The 18747-nt window shown below is 44.9% G+C and overlaps 1 protein-coding gene across 6 annotated transcripts in view; it reads left to right on the top strand.

The window, feature by feature from the left end:
• Nucleotides 1-17285, top strand: part of tcea1 (transcription elongation factor A (SII), 1) — a 113835-nt gene extending 96550 nt beyond the window's left edge. For all 6 annotated transcript variants that reach the window (XM_085992936.1, XM_085992937.1, XM_085992939.1 and 3 more), the window contains 3 exons: nucleotides 3188-3334; nucleotides 4568-4639; nucleotides 16977-17285. In XM_085992936.1, coding sequence (XP_085849062.1) covers nucleotides 3188-3334; nucleotides 4568-4639; nucleotides 16977-16985 — 228 coding nt within the window. In that variant the 3' untranslated portion in view covers nucleotides 16986-17285. The remainder of the gene's footprint in view (nucleotides 1-3187; nucleotides 3335-4567; nucleotides 4640-16976) is intronic.
• The last annotated feature ends 1462 nt before the right edge of the window (nucleotides 17286-18747 follow it).

Below are 18747 nucleotides of genomic sequence, written 5' to 3'. Positions count from 1 at the left end.
TTCTCTTAAGGTGGAACAGGTTACATACACCACATATTCGACTAAAAACAAGGGCATATAAGGTAGCCAAATCTAGTGGGAGGATAGAGGATTGGGAAAACTTTAAAAGACAGCAAAAAATAACAAAAGGATTGATTAAGAAAGGGAAGATAGATTATGAAAGTAAATTAGCAAAAAATATAAAAACAGATAGTAAGAGTTTTTATAGTTATATAAAAAGATAAAGGGTGGCTAAAGTAAATGTTGGTCCCTTAGAGGATGAGACTGGGAAATTAATGGTGGGAAATATGGAGATGGCAAAAACACTGAATATTTTGTATCAGTCTTTACAGTAGAGGACACTAAGAATATCCTAACACTGGACAAACAGGGGGCTATAGGGGGGGAGGAGCTAAACACGATCAAAATCACTAAGGAAGTGGTACTCGGTAAAATAATGGGACTCAAGGCGGATAAATCACCTGGACCTGATGGCTTACATCCTAGGGTCTTGAGGGAAGTGGCGGTAGGGATTGTGGATGCATTGGTAATAATTTTCCAAAACTCCCTGGACTCAGCAAAGGTCCCGGCAGACTGGAAAACTGCTAATGTAACACCCTTATTTAAAAAGGGCAGTAGACAGAAGGCTGGAAACTATAGACCAGTTAGCCTAACATCTGTGGTAGGTAAAATTTTGGAGTCCATTTATTAAGGAGACAGTAACAGGACATTTGGATAATCATAATTTAATAGGACAAAGTCAGCATGGTTTTATGAAGGGGAAGTCATGTTTGACAAATTTGCTGGAGTTCTTTGAGGAAGTAACATATAGGGTGGATAAAGGGGAACCAGTGGACGTAGTGCATTTAGACTTCCAAAAGGCATTTGACAAGGTGCCACACAAAAGATTATTGCTTAAGATAAAAAAATCACGGGATTGGGGGTAATATTCTGGCATGGATAGAGGATTGGCTATCTAACAGAAGGCAGAGAGTTGGGATAAATGGTTCATTCTCGGACTGGCAATCAGTAACTAGTGGTGTTCCACAGGGGTCAGTGCTGGGTCCCCAACTCTTTACAATCTATATTAACAATTTGGAGGAGGGGACCGAGTGTAACATATCAAAGTTTGCAGATGATCCTAAGATGGGAGGGAAAGTAGTGAGTGAGGAGGACATAAAAAACCTGCAAGGGGACATAGACAGGCTAAGTAAGTGGGCAGAGATTTGGCAGATGGAATACAATACTGGAAAATGTGAGGTTATGCACTTTGGCAGGAAAAATCGTAGAGCAAGTTATTATCTTAATGGCAAGAAACTGGAAAGTACTGAAGTACAAAGGGATCTGGGGGTCCTGGTGCACGAAACTCAAAAGGTTAGTATGCAGGCGCAGCAAGTGATTAAGAAGGCCAATGGAATGTTGGCTTTCATTGCTAGGGCGATAGAACATAAAAATAGGGAGGTATTGCTTCAGTTATACAAGGTATTGGTGAGACCGCACCTGGAATACTGCATACAGTTTTGGTGTCCATACTTAAGAAAAGACATACTTGCTCTCAAGTCAGTACAAAGAAGGTTCACTCGGTTAATCCCGGGGATGAGGGGATGAACATATGAGGAGAGGTTGAGTAGATTGGGACTCTACTCATTGGAGTTCAGAAGAATGAGAGGCGATCTTATTGAAATATATAAGATTGTGAAGGGGTTGGATCGGGTGGATGCGGGGAGGATGTTCCCGATGATGGGTGAAACTAGAACTAGGGGGCATAGTCTTGGAATAAGGGGCTGCTCTTTCAAAACTGAGATGAGGAGGAACTACTTCACTCAGAGGGTAGTAGGTCCATGGAATATGCTGCCCCAAAAAGCTGTAGAAGCTACATCATTACATAAATTTAAAACAGAAATAGACAGTTTCCTAGAAGTAAAGGGAATTGAGGGTTACGGGGAGCGGGCAGGAATTTGGACATGAGTCTAGGTTCGGATCGGACATGGCCCTGTGGGTAGCGGAGCGGGCCCAGGGGCCGTGTAGCCTGATCCTGCTCCTATTTCGTGTGTCTAATTCTGTTAGATTAAGGAGATGGTTCTGTGATAGTAGATTGGTGGTTAGGATCAGATCAGCCATGATCTTACTGAATGGCGGAGCAGGCTCGAGGGGCCGATTGGCCTACTCCTGCTCCTATTTCTTATGTTCTTACTCTGCTCTGGAGCTGATTGTTGTATTTTTGGTCTGGAGCTGAGTGTTGTATTTTTGGTCTGGCGCTGGTTGTTGTATTTTTGGTCTGGAGCTGGTTGTTGTATTTTTGGTCTGGAGCTGGTTGTTGTATTATTGGACAAAAACAAGGTACTTGCATTTACATAGCACCTTATCACAGAGGAGTTATCACAGAATCACACAGTGCAGATAGAGGCCATTTCGGCCCATCGAGCCTGCACCGACACATATCCCACCCGATCCCCGTAACCCCTACACCAACATATATCCCACCCTATCCCCGCGTATTTAATCCCTCTAACACTAAGGGTCAATTTATCATAACCAATCAACCTAACTCGCACATCTTTGGACTGTGGGAGGAAACCGGAGCACCCGGAGGAAACCCACGCAAACACAGGGAGAATGTGCAAACTCCACACAGACAGTCACCCGAGGCTGTATGTACAGAAATGTCCCAAATCACTTCACATACATTGAATTGCTTTGAAGTGCAGTTGCAGTTGCGAGTGACCGTGGCGCTATTCTCCAGAAAGTAATATCCCACAAACAGCAATGATATAAATGCTTAAATAATCTGTTTATATTGATGGGTTTGGTTGAGGAAAGAATGTTGGTCAGGACACTAATAGTGCCCTGGCAGGGCCTGGCTTTAATATTTCAATTGAAGGACAGCATCTCTGACAATGAAATATTGCAAGTGTCAGCCTCTATTATGTGATCATGCCCTAAGATGTGGCTGAACCCACAACCTTCTAATTCAGAGGCGAGTTTGCTACCAACTAAGCCAAGCTGACACTTAGTTGCTTATAAATAAATAGGTAAGAACTTACTTTTAATGCCCTTATCAGAACATACTTCTAAGTACTTTGTTCAGTTTGATGCACATTTAATTTACAGATACTTTGTCCAACATTTTAAGTAATTTGCCAGCTAACTTGCCATCTCTCACGCAAATCTTGGTCTAACCTGAGTGCTTTGTTGTAAACTATCTCAGGAAATGGCCAGTGATGAGCTTAAAGAAATGCGAAAAGCCTTGACCAAAGAAGCCATCCGAGAACATCAAATGGCTAAGACTAGTGGTACTGAGACTGACCTGTTCAAGTGTGGCAAATGTAAGAAGAAGAATTGCACCTATACACAGGTAAGAGTTTTAGATTAGCACTGCAAGGTGGTGAAGTGTTTGTTGGAGATGGGGTGCAAGAGATGCCTATTCACTTATTCATGATCCATTACCCATAATGGGTAACTTATAGGTAGGAAACATTTGTTGTCTTCCAGTTTAAACACATTCCTCACAACTTTGCAGGCATGCTACAAGAACATATGATTAATTGACTTCCTTGAAAGCTGCCCTGCAGAGTTATACCTATAATTTTAATAAAAGTTGCCCTTTTGAGATCTTCATCAAATGCACAATTTACAATGAGTCCTACAAGCAGATGTTCTATTTTCCTGAAGACCCACCTATCAATGCAGGTTCAATACAGTATAAAATCTATTCTATAATGAGACAGGGTGTCACATTGAATTAAGAACATTATACGTTCACTTCCTGGCTCTGGGATAGAATTCACCCTCGCTTGATGGAGTGAAAGTCTTTTCTCCTGGTTATGAGTTCTGGGTTAATGCTTGGGCTTAGTTGAGAAATCATTAAATGAGAGAAAATCATTTTACCCTTCAAGCCTGTTTTTTTGCATAGATCATGTCAACTCCATAATGGATTTTATCCTATATTTCAATCACCTGAAGGGAAAGTTCTTAACATTTTCCCTGATCTCCAAAGGAAATGTCCACAACATTAGTATATACTTGTGTCTTTATTATTCAAGCCTGGCCACAGTTGCCATTTCTATGGTTTCTATGCCGATGGGACCATTGGACTCCATGCTTGATCATTTCTATCTGCATTTACTCCATAACTTCCAATCCCATTCCTAGTCAGTTAATTATCCTGCTGTCTTTGATGTAATTTGTTGTTGTTTTAATTACCAACAAAGCTTCCGTTGCATTTTCTGGGAGTCTGTTTCACATATCCACTACTCTGTTGGGAGTAAGGCAAGAGAGATTTCTTCTAATCTCTAGTCTCGCTTGAGTCTTATTAATTCTGTACGTTGTCCTTTAGTTCTGCACTGAGCCCAAGTTAATCTGTTTAAGTGTACATTGTCCTTGTCTCATAATCTTAAAAAGCTGGATCATATCCCTCGTCAACAAAACCAAATTTAGTTCTGTAAACTCTCTTCAAAAATTAAAACCCAAGTGCAGGGATTGCCCTTGGTGTTTGTCACTGGGCAGTCTCCATTGTATCAATTTAAAACTTCACAATGTTTCAAAGAAGGAATGGCTAAAAGTACTCTTTCTTCTCATGAACTCTCAGGTTCAGATTCGTAGTGCTGATGAACCGATGACCACGTTTGTCGTATGCAATAGTTGCGGAAATAGATGGAAGGTGAGCATTTTTTCCTGTTTGGGTTTGAAATAGATAGCTTAGAAAAATAGCACCATATCTTGTAATATTGTTCCATAGGCCAGTAGATGCATATTAAATGAGGAGGTGCTGTATAGTTTGAAAAAAGTACAACTGCAGTAAGTTTTTGAGTGCTGAGGAAACGGCAGGAACTTTAACCCCCAAAAAACCAGTGGGTTTGGGTCAGGTGGGATGTTAAAATGTAAAAAAAAAAATCTCAAACACACACCCAACCCACCTCGAACCCACCCACTTCCAGGTTTAACAGAGGTGGGATGGGTCGGGGAGGGGGCAACCAACCGATCGCCACCCTGGCCTGCTTGATTTCTTCAGCCCGGTCTTTCCTCTCAAGGCTACAGCCGGGAAACAGAGACAGAAAATGTTAATCTGGTCTTGACGTTAAATTCGGTTGGACCTCCGAGAAACCTGTTCTTCCGGGCTTCCTAAACAGAAATCAGCCACCCTGATCCTTCCCCATCTCCCTCGGACATAGCGGGGCCATTATCTTCTACAACAACAACTTGTATTTATATAGCACCTTTAATGTGGTAAAATGTCTCGAGGCACGTCACAGGAGTATTCTTAATTTGCAAGGACGGAAGGGTCAAGGGTTTTTTTGAGGAGAGAGGTGATGACAGCAGGTTTGATGGAGTGGGGGACAGTACCTGAGGAGAGAGAACCGTTAACAATGTTAGCTAACATGGGACCCAGAAAAGGAAGTTGAGTGGTCCGCAGTTTGGTGGGAATAGGGTCAAGGGAGAACGAAGTGGGCCTCATGGACAAGATGAGCATGGGGAGTTTGGAGAGAAACTGGAGAAAGATGTGAGTTCAGGGCTAGGGCAGGGGGGAAACTTGGAGGAAGTGGCAGAGGCAGCTGAATGGATAGTCTCAATCTTGGAGACAAAGAAGTCCATGAGCTCCTCATACTTGTTGTCGGAGGTGAGAGTGGAGGAGACAGGGGAAAAGGGTTTAAGAAGATGGTTAGCAGTGGAGAATAGAAGCCGGGGTTTATCTTTGCATTCCAGAATGATTCTGGAACAGTGAGCAATTTTGGCAGACGAGAGCAGGACCCGATAATGCTTTATGTGGTCCAGCCAGATCTGGCGGTGAATGGCTAAACCAGTTGTCCGCCATATCAGTTCAAGTCTGCATCCCTTGGAATTAAGGGAGCGAAGATGAGGACCGTATCAGGGGAAACAGCCAGGGTGAGAGAGAGTAATTGTTTTAATAGGGACTAGGGCATCAAAGGTGGTGGTGAGAGTGTGGGTGAGCAGATCAGTAGCTGCAAAAATGGAGGGCCAAAGGCTGGACAGTTGGGATTTCATAAGTGCAATTGTGAGAGAGTTTTTTCCAGGGGCGGACACAGAAGGAAGTAGGGTTGGGAGGTATTGGAAGGAGGATGTGGGTGGAGAGCAATACGAGGAAGTGGTCAGAGATGGCCTTATCTGGGATTGACACGATGGAAGTACCGAGGCCACGAGAGATGGCAAGGTCAAGGGGGTGTTCGTGAATATGGGTTGGGGAGTTTACATGGAGGGAGAGATTAAGGGGAAGATAGGAGGCTCGTGAACTCGGAGGAAAGAAAGCATGATGAATTGAGATAGAGGTTGAAATCACTGAGGAGAGAAGTTGTTTGGTGCAGAGGCTGAGGTAGGAGAGCAGTGAAGATATCTCGGTAATAAAATTTTTATGGTACTTGGGTGGGTGGTAGAGAACGAGTATTTTAAATCAGAGGTCATAGAGTTATATAGCACAGAAAGAGGCCCTTCGCCCCATCGTGTCCATGCCAGCCATCAAGCCCTGTCTATTCTAATCCCATTTTCCAGCACTTGGCCCATAGCCTTGTATGCTATTGCGATTCAAGTGCTCATCTAAATGCTTCTTGAATGTTGTGAGGGTTCCTGCCTCTACCACCCTTTCATAGAAACATAGAAGATAGGAGCAGGAGTAGGCCATTCGACCCCTCTAGCCTGCTCCGCCATTCAATGCGATCATGGCTGATCATCCAAATTCAGTACCCTGTCCCTGCTTTCTCCCCATATCCCTTGATCCCTTTAGCCTTCAGAAATATATCCAACTCCTTCTTGAATATATTTAATGAATTGGCCTCTACTGCCTTCTGTGGTAGAGAATTCCACAGGTTCACCACTCTCTGGGTGAAGAAATTCCTCCTCATTTCTGTCTTAAATGGCTTACCCCTTATCCTTAGACTGTGACCCCTGGTTCTGGACTTCCCGACCATCGGGAACATCCCTCCTGCATCTGGCCTATCCAGTCCTGTCAGAATTTTATAAGTTTCAATGAGATCCCCTCTCATTCTTCTAAACTCCAGCGAGTATAAGCCCAATTGACCCAATCTCTCCTCATACGTCATTCCTGCCATCCCAGGTATCAGCCTGGTGAATCTTCGCTGAACTCCCTCCATTGCAAGAACATCCTTCCTCAGATAAGGCGACCAAAACTGCACACAATACTCAAGATGTGGTCTCACCAAGGCCCTGTACAACTACAGCAAGACATCCTTGTTCCTGTACTCAAACCCTCTCGCTACGAAGGCCAACATACCATTTACCTTCTTAACCGCCTGCTGCACCTGCATGCTTACCTTCAGCGACTGGTGCACAAGGACACCCAGGTCTCATAAGAACATAAGAAATAGGAGCAGGAGTAGGCCATACGGCCCCTCGGGACTGCTCCGCCATTCAATAGGATCATGGCTGATCTGAATCTAGACTCACGTCCACTTCCCTGCCCTCTCCCCGTAATCCCTAATTCCCTTATCTGCTTGGAAAATGTCTATCTCCATTTTAAATTTATTTAATGTTGCAGATTCCACAGCTCTCTGGGGTAGCAAATTCCATAGATTTACTACCCTCTGAGTGAAGCAGTTTCTCCTCATCTCAGTTTTGAAAGGGCAGCCCCTTATTCTAAGATTATGCCCCCTAGTTCTAATCTCACCCATCAGTGGAAACATCCTCACCGCATCCACCCGATCAAGCCCCCTCACAATCTTCTATGTTTCGATAAGATCGCCTCTCATTCTTCTGAACTCCAATGAGTAGAGTCCCAACCTACTCAACCTTTCCTCATACGTCAACCCCCTCATCTCTGGAATCAACCGAGTGAACCTTCTCTGAACCGCCTCGAGAGCAAGTATATCGTTGCACTTTCCCTTCTCCCAATCTATTGCCATTCAGATAATAATCTGCCTTCCTGTTTTTGACACCAAAGTGGATAACCTCGCATTTATCCACATTATATTGCATCTGCCATGCTTCTGCCCAATCACCCAACCTGTCCAAATCATCCTGGAGTTTCTTGGCATCCTCCTCACAGCACACACGCCCACCCAGCTTTGTGTCGTCTGCAAACTTGGAGATATTACATCTAGTTCCCTTGTCTAGATCATTAATATATATTGTGAGTAGCTGGGGTCCAAGGACCGATCCCTGCGGTACCCCACAAGCACTGCCCGCCGCTCGGAAAAAGACCCGTTTATTCCAATTCTTAGCTTTCTGTCTGCCAACCAGTTCTCTATCCAAGTCAATACCTTGCCCCCAATCCCATGTGCCTTAACTTTACACGCTAATCTCTTATGCGGGACCTTATCGAAAGCCTTTTGAAAGTCAGGCAGTGAGTTCCAGATTCCAACCACCCTCTGGGTGAAAATGTTTTCCTCAAATCCCCTCTAAACCTCCTGCCCCTTATCTTGAAGCTATGCCCCCTGGTTATTGACCCCTCTACTAAGGGAAAGTTTCCTTTCTACCCTATCTATGCCTTTTTAACCACCTTATCTACCTGTCCTGCTGCCTTCAGGGATCTATGTACATGCACACCAAGGTCCCTCTGATCCGCTGTCCTTCCTAGGATCCTACCATTCATTGTGTATTCCTTTGCCTTGTTAGTCCTCCCAAAATACATCACCTCACACTTTTCAGGGTTAAATTCCATTTGCCACTGTCCTGCCCATCTAACCATCCCATCTATATCGTCCTGTAGCTTGAGGCTTCCCTCCTCGCTATTTACCACTCCACCAATTTTCGTGTCATCTGCGAACTTACTGATCATACCTCCTACATTCATATCTAAATCATTAATGTACACTACAAACAGCAAGGGACCTAGCACCGATCCCTGCGGTACACCACTGGACACAGGCTTCCAGTCACAAAAACAACCTTCAACCATCACCCTCTGCCTCCTGCCACTAAGCCAATTTTGGATCCAAGGTGAGAGCGGTGGAATAAAACCCGTGACCTCTTCCACCTCGAAGGACAAGGGCAGCATGTGCATGGGAACACCACCACCTCCAAGTTCCCCTCCAAGTCGCACAACATCCTGACTTGGAGGTATATTACTGTTCCTTCATTGTCGCTGGGTCAAAATTCTGGAATTCCCTCCCTAACAGCACTGTGGGAGTACCTTCACCACACGGACTGCAGCGGTTCAAGAAGGTGGCTCACCACCACCTTCTTGAGGGCAATTAGGGATGGGCAGTAAATGCTGGCCTTGCCAGCGACACCCACATCCCATGAACGAATTTAAAAAAAAAAAAGTGAGATGATTAAAGGAGAAAGTACCGGAGGAGTAGGGGGACAGACCAAGGTGTGATTTGGTGATGAGAGCCACACCGCCATCGCAGCGGTCTGAGCAGGGCAAGTGGTGGAAGGTATAGCCAGGCGGGGCGGCTTCATTTAAGGGTAAGGTGCCATCACCCCTCAACCAAGTTTCTGTCAGAGCCATGATGTCGATGCAATCATCCACTATAAGCTCATGGATGGCAAGGGCCTTGTTCGCAAGTGAACAGACAATCTGGAGGGAGATGCGGAGAGGGCCGATGATGGCTGCCCCACTGCCAGCATCCACAGGGTCAGCGCTGGGGCGGGGTGTGAATTGGACGGGGAGGAGATTGGCAAGATTAGCCCCCAGTGGGCGTGCTGGGTGGGAAGGTCGGTGAGAGAGTAGGATGGGACAGTTGGGGTTGCTGCTCGTAAGGAGGCAGCGGAAAGTGCCTCGATGGGCCCTTTGTAGGATGCCAAGAGAGGCTCAGAGGGAAGCTGTAGGCTTATCTAAAAGGGAGTCAAGCCTAGGACAGCGGCAGGAGAGTAGGAAGGTCGAAGAGTGATGAAGGATTGGGGTAGGGATTTAAGAAGGCAGAGTATCCGAGAGAGGAGGGATGAAAGGAGGCATGATGACAGGAGGGAGCAGTCAGGGAGGGATAGAGAGAATAGGAAAAGGGGGAGAAAAAGTGGAAAAGTATTGAATGACTCGGGTCCGGAGCGGCAGCCAAACTGCGCACGCGAATGGACACTGCAAAAGCTCAGGTTACATAGGCCTGGTTAAATGTAGTAATTAATGGGATACATATTTCCTGGTAGCAGGGAATAGGTTGGAGACAATAGTAGGGAGACCAGGGTCAAAGTCAGAGGTCCCATGGAGGGACAAAACCGATGTAAGCAGGATGGGGCTGGTACGGAGCATCGACGAACCGCTGTCCAAAGCAGTCGAGTGAAGTCCAGAAATAACAACAGAAAACGCTGGAAAAACTCAGCAGGCTAGGGCAGCATCCGTGGAGAGAGAAGCAGAGTTAACGTTTCAGGTCGATGACCTTTCATCAGACCTGGAAAGAAGCAGGAAATGGAAAGCAGGTTTAGGGGCTGGGAAAAGGGGGAGGGGATGAAAGAGCAAAAGGGAAGGTCAGTGAAAGGATAGAAAGCAGGAGAGATTAAGAGACATTGAGAGACATTAAGAGATATTCAAGGCGAGAGGTGGTGGTAATAGGACAGGTTAAGGAACAAAGGATGGCTCTAGATGGGGTGTGAATTGCACTGGCAGAATGAAGGACAGCTGCCATGTGGGAGGGAAGAAGAAAGAAGGGGGCCAAACAAAAATTGTGGGTAAAAAAAAAAAAGAAAATATATATATGTGATAGGGGCCGAGGTTATGATCTGAAATTCTTGAACTCTATGTTGAGTCCAGAGGGCTGCAGAGTGCCTAATCGGAAGATGAGGTGCTGTTCCTCGAGCTTACGCTGAGCTTCCGTGGAACAGTGCAAGAGGCCGAGGACGGTGAGGTCTGAGTGGGAATGGAGCGGAGAATTAAAGTGACAGGCCACCGGTAGCTCAGGGCCACCCTTATGGACTGAACAGAGGTGTTCCGCAAAGCAGTCACCCAATCTGCGTTTGGTCTCCCCAGTGTAGAGGAGACCACATCGTGAGCAGCGAATACAGTATACTAAATTGCAAGAAGTACAAGTAAATCGCTGTTTTATCTGGAAAGGGTGTTTGGGGCCCTGGACAGTGGGAAGGGGGGAGGTATAAGGGCATGTGCTGCATCTCCTGCGCTTGCACAGGAAGGTGCCAGGGGAAGGGGTACTGGGGGTGGTTGAGGAGTGGACTGGTGTGTTGCGGAGGGAGCGGTCACGACAGAATGCTGAAAGGGGAGGTGGGGGAAGATGCATTTGGCGGTGGGATCACGTTGGAGGTGGCAGAAATGACGGAGGATGATCTGCTGAATGTGGAGGCTGGTGGGGTGAAAGGTGAGGATAAGGGGATCTTTATCGTGGTTCCGGGAGGGAGGGGCAGGGGTGAGGGCAGAAGTGCGGGAGATAGAACAGACACAGTCGAGGGCCGTGTCAACCACAGTAGAGGGGCATCCTCGGTTGAGGAAAAAGGAAGACATGTCGGAAGCACTGGTATGGAAGGTGGCATCGTCGGAGCAGATACGACGGAGAAACTGGGAGAATGGAATAGAGCCCTTACAGGAAGCGGGGTGGGAGGAAGTGTAGTCCAGGTAGCTGTGGGAGTCAGTGGGCTTGTAGTGAATGTTAGTCAATAACCTATCCCTGGAGATGGAGAAGTCGAAGAAGGGAAGGAAAGAGTCGGAGATGGACCATGTGAGGGAAGAGTGGAAATTGGAAGCAAAGTGAATGAAATTTTCTAGTTCAGGACGAGAGCAGGAGACGGCACCAATATAGTCATCAATGTACCGGAAAAAGAGGTGAGGGAGGGGACCCGAGTAGGACTGGAACAAAGAGTGTTCCACATATCCCACGAAAAGGCAGGCATAGCTCGGACCCATGCGAGTACCCATAGCAACACCTTTGATTTGGAGGAATTGAGTGGAGTCAAAGGAGAAGTTGTTCAATGTGAGAACAAGTTCAGCCAGGTGGTGGTGGATGGGGACTGGTTGGGCCTCTGTTCAAGGAAGAAGCGGAGTGCCCTCAAGCCATCCTGGTGGGGGATGGAGGTGTAGAGGGATTGTACGTCCATAGTGAAAAGGAGGCGGTTGGGGCCGGGAAACTGGAAACTGTTAAAGTGGCGGAGGGCGTCGGAAGAGTCACGGATGTAGGTGGGAAGAGACTGGACAAGGAGAAAAAAAGAGTCGAGATAGGAAGAGATAAGTTCCGTGGGGCGAGAACAGGCTGAAATGATGGGTCTACCAGGACAGTCCTGTTTGTGGATCTTGGGAAGGAGGTAGAAGCGGGCTGTGCGGGGTTGGGGAATTATGAGGTTGGCGACCGTGGGGGGAAGATCTCCAGAGGAGATGAGGTCAGTAACAGTCTTGGAAATGGTGGCTTGATGTTCGGTAGTGGGGTCATGGTCCAGGTGGAGGTAGGAGGAAGTGTCGGAGAGTTGGCGTTCAGCTTCCGCTAGGTAGAGGTCGGTTCGCCAAACAACAACAGCACCACCCTTGTCAGCAGGTTTAATGACAATGTCGGGATTGGATCTGAGAGAATGGAGTGCTGCAAGTTCAGAGGGAGGTAGGTTGGAGTAGGGTTGCAAAATTCCGGGAATTTTTAAAAGAGGAAACTTTCCATAGGAATTTATGGGAATTTTGAGTTTTTTTGCACACTGATGATTTTTGTCTCTGACCCTTATTATCTTTGTCATCAAAATAGACATACTGTTCCATACAAATAAAAGCAGGCTTTCAAAACTTTATTTAGGTTAGAATTTTGAACTTTATTGAACCCCCACAAAAAAGACCCATCTAAAATAAAATAAAAAGAGCGTCAGCTTATTTAGCCTGTAATTTGTCCTTATTTTGTCCCTTTGAGTCTTCTACTCATGAGTCTTCTACTCCTCATTGCTCCTCCTGATTCTCTGACTCTGGCCCTGACGTGTCCATTTCCTCCTCTGTGTCAGTGTCTAGCTGTGTGGTGGACACTTCTGTATCTGGCTCAATAAGTTCTAGGTTCGCCTGGATAGCCACCAGTTTCTCCACTCTCTTGTTAGTCAGCCTGTTGCGCACCTTTGTATGCGTATTCCCAAAAAGTGACCAGTTTTGTTCAGAGGCCGCTGATGAAGGTGGGATTTGGAGTATCACCGATGCAATGGGTGACAGGGCCTCAGATGCACAAAGTCCCTTCCACCAGGTATGTGCACTGATATGCTTGCATGATTCCCATATCCCGTCCCCATTCCAAAGACCTTGCTTGGTAGAGAACTTTGCCAGACTTCCCAGAACTTTGCCCACGTCCAGATTGAGGTGGCAGGAGAGGGTAGAAATCACACTGTAAGCGCTGTCGATCTGTTCTCCAGAAAGTATTGGTCTCCCAACATGCTTTGGGTCCAGCATGTATGCGGCAGTATGAATCGACTTGACACAAAATTCTTGACGCGTCTGTATGAATTGAACACTTGCCTTCTCCTCTGCTTTGAGCAGCAGGGATGCGGGTAGGGCAATGCTGATTTGTTCTTTTAAATCAGCAAAAAGCCTGAGAACATCTGACAAGACAACGTCATCTCCTTCAATCTGAGCAATTGCAGATGCTACTGGTGAGAGTAGTTTAAGGCTGCTAACCACTCTCTCCCAAAACACATCATCCAGCAGTATTTTCTTGATGGTGCTTTCCATATCCCCAGACTGGGTTATTGCCATTCCTTGCAGCGACTCCTTACCCTCCAGAAGGCTGTTGTACATTATGACAATGCCACCCCATCTAGTGTTGCTGGGCAGCTTCAGTGTGGTGTTCTTGTTCTTTGTCGTTTGCTTGGAGTTGTAGGTTGCTGTAACTACCTGTTTTCCCCTGACATACTTAACAATTTGCTTGGCTCTCTTGTACAGTGTTTCCATGGTTCTCAAACCCATGATGTCCTTGTGGAGCAGGTTGAGCCCATGAGCTGCGGACCCAATAGACGTAATATGAGGGTAGGCCTCCTCCACTTGAGCCCAAGCAGCCTTCATATTCGCAGCATTGTTAGTAACTACTGCAAAGACCTTTTGTGAGCCAAGATCGTTGATGACCGCTTTCAGCTCATCAGCAATGTATGTGCCTGTATGTCTGTTGTCCTTCGTGTCTGTGCTCTTGAAGAACACTGGAGACGATGTAGTTTATGATGCCCTCCCCTCATTCATTTGACCACCCATCTGAGATAACTGCAACACAGTCTGCCATCTCTATCATTTCTTTGAGCTTTCCTTGGACTCTGTTATACTCAGCCTCCAGCAAATAAGTAGACAAAGCATGTCTGGTGGGAGGACAGTATGCCGGGCGAATAACATTGAAAAATCTCTTCCAGTACACATTGGCTGTGAGCATGAGGGGTGAGCCTTTCGCAAAAACAGCTCAAGCAAGGCACTCACCTGCAATCTTCTGGCTATGGTTATCCATTGTATCAAAGAACCTTCCAAGTGGGTCAAGAGTTGCTGATGATAAGGAGCCTGATGCTGAATGTGATCCATCATCTTGAATGGAAGCAGAGGAACTCTGGGCTGACTGCTGTGAGCTTTGAGTGAAGTTGTTGCATTTGGTTAAATGCTGCTGCATCTTTGTGGCATTCTTTACATATGACTTTGTACAGTGTACAGTGTTTGCACATGTACACAGTCTTTCCATCTTTAATGCCTGGGGTAAAATGCTTCCACACATCCGACGGTAAACGTGGCATTGTTCTATGCAGAGAAATAAAGGGCATTCGTCTCTGTGTCAAACTGCGGTCGATCAGCACGATTGCAACAGGGTGAGTAAATTTTTCCTGATGTTCCATGTGATGGAAGCATGACCTGTGCAGGCACGACGCTACATCACCAATAGAGGGAGCTAATCGCTCATCCAACAAATCAGGACACATTTGTTCGCAATCACACGCAAAACTTGTAATTATTAAAACAAGCCAAGTAAGAAGATAAACATATATTGATTAAGAAATTCCTTAATAATTAAGATTCCATCTCTGTTAGTAATTTTAAGAGAGGACCTGTGAAAGAAAATGAAAGAAATACAAAAAAAATATTATGCTAGCATGTGCTTTTTTGGGCAAAATTCCTAAGCTAAAATTCCCGTGGAAAATTTCCGGAAATTTCCCGGAAACTTTCCACCCCTTCGCAACCCTAGGTTGGAGTGAGTGAGGGGAGCAGAGAAATGGAGACGGCCGATGTCACGGCGGCAGTTTGCAATGAAAAGATCTAGAGAGGGTAAGAGGCCAGGGGGAGGGGTCCAGGTAGAATGAGAATTCTCAAAGCGGGAGAAAGGGTCAGCCGTGCGGGGGGAAGACTCCTGGCCAAAGAAGTGGGCACGGAGGCGAAGGCTGCAGAAAAAGAGCTCAGCATCGTGCCAAGCTTGAAATTCATTGAGGTGGGGGCGTAAGGGGATGAAGCTCATGCCTTTGCTGAGGACTGATCATTCGGGGTCAGAGAGAGAAAGGTCAGAAGGGATAGTGAAAACGCGGCAGGGGGTGAGATTGGGAGAAGTGGGGTCAGAGGAAAGTGAAGCGGAAGAAGGTTCCGGAGGGGCGTTGGTGTTCAAGAGTTGATGGAGCTTGCGATCCTTGACATCAGAAAGGAAGAAAAAGTTTTTTGTTGAAGCGTCGGATGAGTCAAAGGATGAAATGGAACTGTGGACCTGGACAGCTTTGAGATAGAGTGCGTCGGTGCTGCTGAAGAGAGAGGTCGAGAGTGTTCATGTGGCGCCGCATGGCGTTGAGCGTGGATCTCAAGATGCGGCGAGAGCAGTAGTTCGAGGAACGATGAATATCTTGGAGATATTTGTAATCCTGGGTGGATCTGAAACACGAAGGGTGGAAGTTTAGTTGGAATCCACATGGAATAAGTCGGAACCGGAGACAGTTACTGAGGAAAGAGATGTGGCTGTGAAACCGAGCCTTGGCAGATACCTGATCAAACACAAGAAGGGAAACTGAAAGCAATGAAAATGAACACAGTTGAAGAGACAAACGGAAATCAAGTTGAAGAGAAGAGCAGAATTTCTTCAAGGTGGACATTCCTAGAAGAGGTGTGGCAGCGAACCAAACACTAATACGATAGCAAAATACTGCAGATGCTGGAAATCCAAAATAACAACAGAAAATGCTGGAAAATTCTGCAGGCCAGGGCAGCATCCGTGAAGTCCAGAAGCTATTTGAAGGGTAGAGAATTCAAGGATGGAGGTTGTTGCTGTAGGAATGAGTCGGTAGCGGGGCAGAAAGATGGTGGTGAAATTGATGCAAGTTGGAGGTCACCGTAGATCAAAGCGGCGGAGAAAAAGTAAAACCACAAGCCAGCGACCAGCAAGGCTGAGAACTAGTAGAACGAGTCACTGGACAGCAAGTGAAGCAGCAGCTGCTAGCTAGAAGCCAGCAGAGCTGAAAAACCACTAGAACCAGTTCAGCAGAGACACAACCGCAGTTTAAAAAATCAATCTTTTTGCAGCAGATATGGAGACACAGCAAGTAAGTCTTAGTGTAATCCAGTGTAGTCCAGTGCAGAAACGTAGTGGTGTAACCCAGTGTAATTCAAAGCAGAAACATAGTCTAGAAGCCCAGGAGATCTGAAATCAATTTGACAAGAATTCCGCAGCGTAAGACGTGAAACGACTGAAAAGCAGAGCAGAGTCACAGCCACTGAATCAGAGTAGTCAGTAGAGGAATCCAACAACAACAACTACTTGTATTTATATAGCGACTTTAACGTAGTAAAATGTCCCACGGCGCTTCACAGGAGTATTATAAGACAAAAAAAGTGACAGCTGGAAGTCAAGTTTCAGCAGAGTTCTGGCAGTTGCAAGAGCTTTCTTATGCACAACTTCATTGTTAATGTGAAGTTTCTACCTAGATGAGCATTTTGATGGGTTAAGAATTCATGTACATAATACATGATTTTAATTTAAAGCAGACTTCAGATTGTATTTATTCATATTGGATTTAGGAATGCTGGTTTATGCAGGTATAGAATGTTTCGATATAAATTCTAGAAAATGGTTACAGTTTGTTTTATACGAAGGTGGTGTCATTTTGGTATTCATCGCTTTATATAGCTGAAATCATGACTGGCTAATTTGATTCATGTTTTTGTAACGCTATATTTTTGCTTTTCACAGTTCTGTTGAAATCCTGAAGAAACTCCAGAAGAGAATCCATTGGACCAGAGGTTGATGAACTTCAATTTCTAATTAGTTGTGCAAATGAGAAGTTAAAACTTCAACAAGGATATTTGTAGAGCAATACATCCCTGTGGCAGATTTTTTTTGTATAAATCTAGTTTCCTTAACGATATTCTACTGTGTTTTCCCTGCAGAATAGTTCATGGAAACAAAATACTTTTCGCTTGTACAGCCAGGCAGCATCTAAATGTATGAAAAATTTCTTTTTATATGTAGTTTGACATTAAAGTTTTAAAACTCCCTCAATGCTTTCTGTGTTTCTTGGTTTGTTTTGAAAGCTGAAACATTTACTCTTTTTGGGGACTGCAAATAAGTTTATCACCTTGATTTATAGCATTTCTGCTAAATGTGTCTGAGCAATAATATAAACTTGTTCACAAGTACAGACCCCAGTATGCTAAGCCTATTGTGCTCTTTCAGGTCACCAGTCAGTTTTGATTTGGATCTATTTTATCCTCATGCTTGTCCATGAATGTTGCTTTAGGTGCCTTCCCTCATGACACGGTTTCAATTTTTGATCACTCACTTATCCCCATTTTGTAATGTGTTTTTAAATCGGGCAGAAAAGAATTGCATGCAGATAGGGAGAGAATTTTTGTACATTTTGTTTTGTAAAATGAATAGAAGATGAGGAAGTGGCCTTTGTTACTGCTTAGAACCTTGCATTATGGAGAGCAAACAATTTAAGCATGCTGCTAAAGCACTGAACAGACAAAAAGTGCCATCTTTATATGAACCAAACTACCATCTTTCAGTAACATATTAAAACATTCCATAATCTGCCCCCTTCCAATCTACCTTGATGGTATCTAAGACACAATCAGACATGATTGGCCAAAGCAAATCCCTTTGCACAAAGTTGTGTCAGAGCAGAGTTCCGCCCTGCTGAGGTAGCATTACATGATTAATGAGTTGGGGCAGCCCACAACACTAGCCAGGGAACTGTACACATACTGTCTCAAGTCTGTAAATGACACTTTGGATGCATATTAGGAATACCAGTCCAGAAAGCAGAAGTGCTTTCCCTGATGGAGCAGAACTTAAGATCATCCCCCAATGTGATGCAGAACATACCTGACTAAATTGTTTGGTTTCTGTCACCTATTTTTGGAATAGCACTATTGAAATAAATCTAAATCAGCATAATTTCAATTTGTGATGAACTCCTCGCCAATAAGGAACATTTGGAGAACCTAACTGAATATTTCATCACCATTGTAAATAGTGTTGCACTGTATTCTTTATTGACTAAGGTCCTCTGATAAAGTTAGAAAACTTTCTACTGTCTCATTAGTTTGTGAACTCCTGATTTCTAAACTGGAGTGAGGCAGTTATGAAATTGTCTTTTTTTTAAAGTAATGGGATAAATTAAAAATGGATATTGATGTTTTAATCTCTTCTTTCTCCCGCATCCACCCCCCACCCCATTAATGTGAGTGAGACCAAAGGTTATTGAAAGGAGGAAAAATAAAGATTTGCATTTATGTAGCGCCTTTCATGACCTCAGGACGTCCCAAATTGCTTTACAGTCAATGATAGTATAATCACTAGGAAACATTAATGGAAGGATTTTCCACAGCAGTCAGTAGTAATATTACAAACCATTGGCCCATGTCCTAATCATTACTGTGCTATAATCATTAAATTAGTGCTTAAAAAGATCAGTTTTGTATTTTGTGACTTCTATTAGTATTCAGTGATCACTCCA

This window comes from Somniosus microcephalus, chromosome 7 (genome assembly GCF_052327205.1).
Source record: "Somniosus microcephalus isolate GS21.2 chromosome 7, FLI_Smic_1.0, whole genome shotgun sequence".
Classification (NCBI taxonomy): Eukaryota; Metazoa; Chordata; class Chondrichthyes; order Squaliformes; family Somniosidae; genus Somniosus; species Somniosus microcephalus.
Note: the sequence above shows the minus strand (reverse complement) of the source record. Positions and strands in the feature narration are given on the sequence as shown.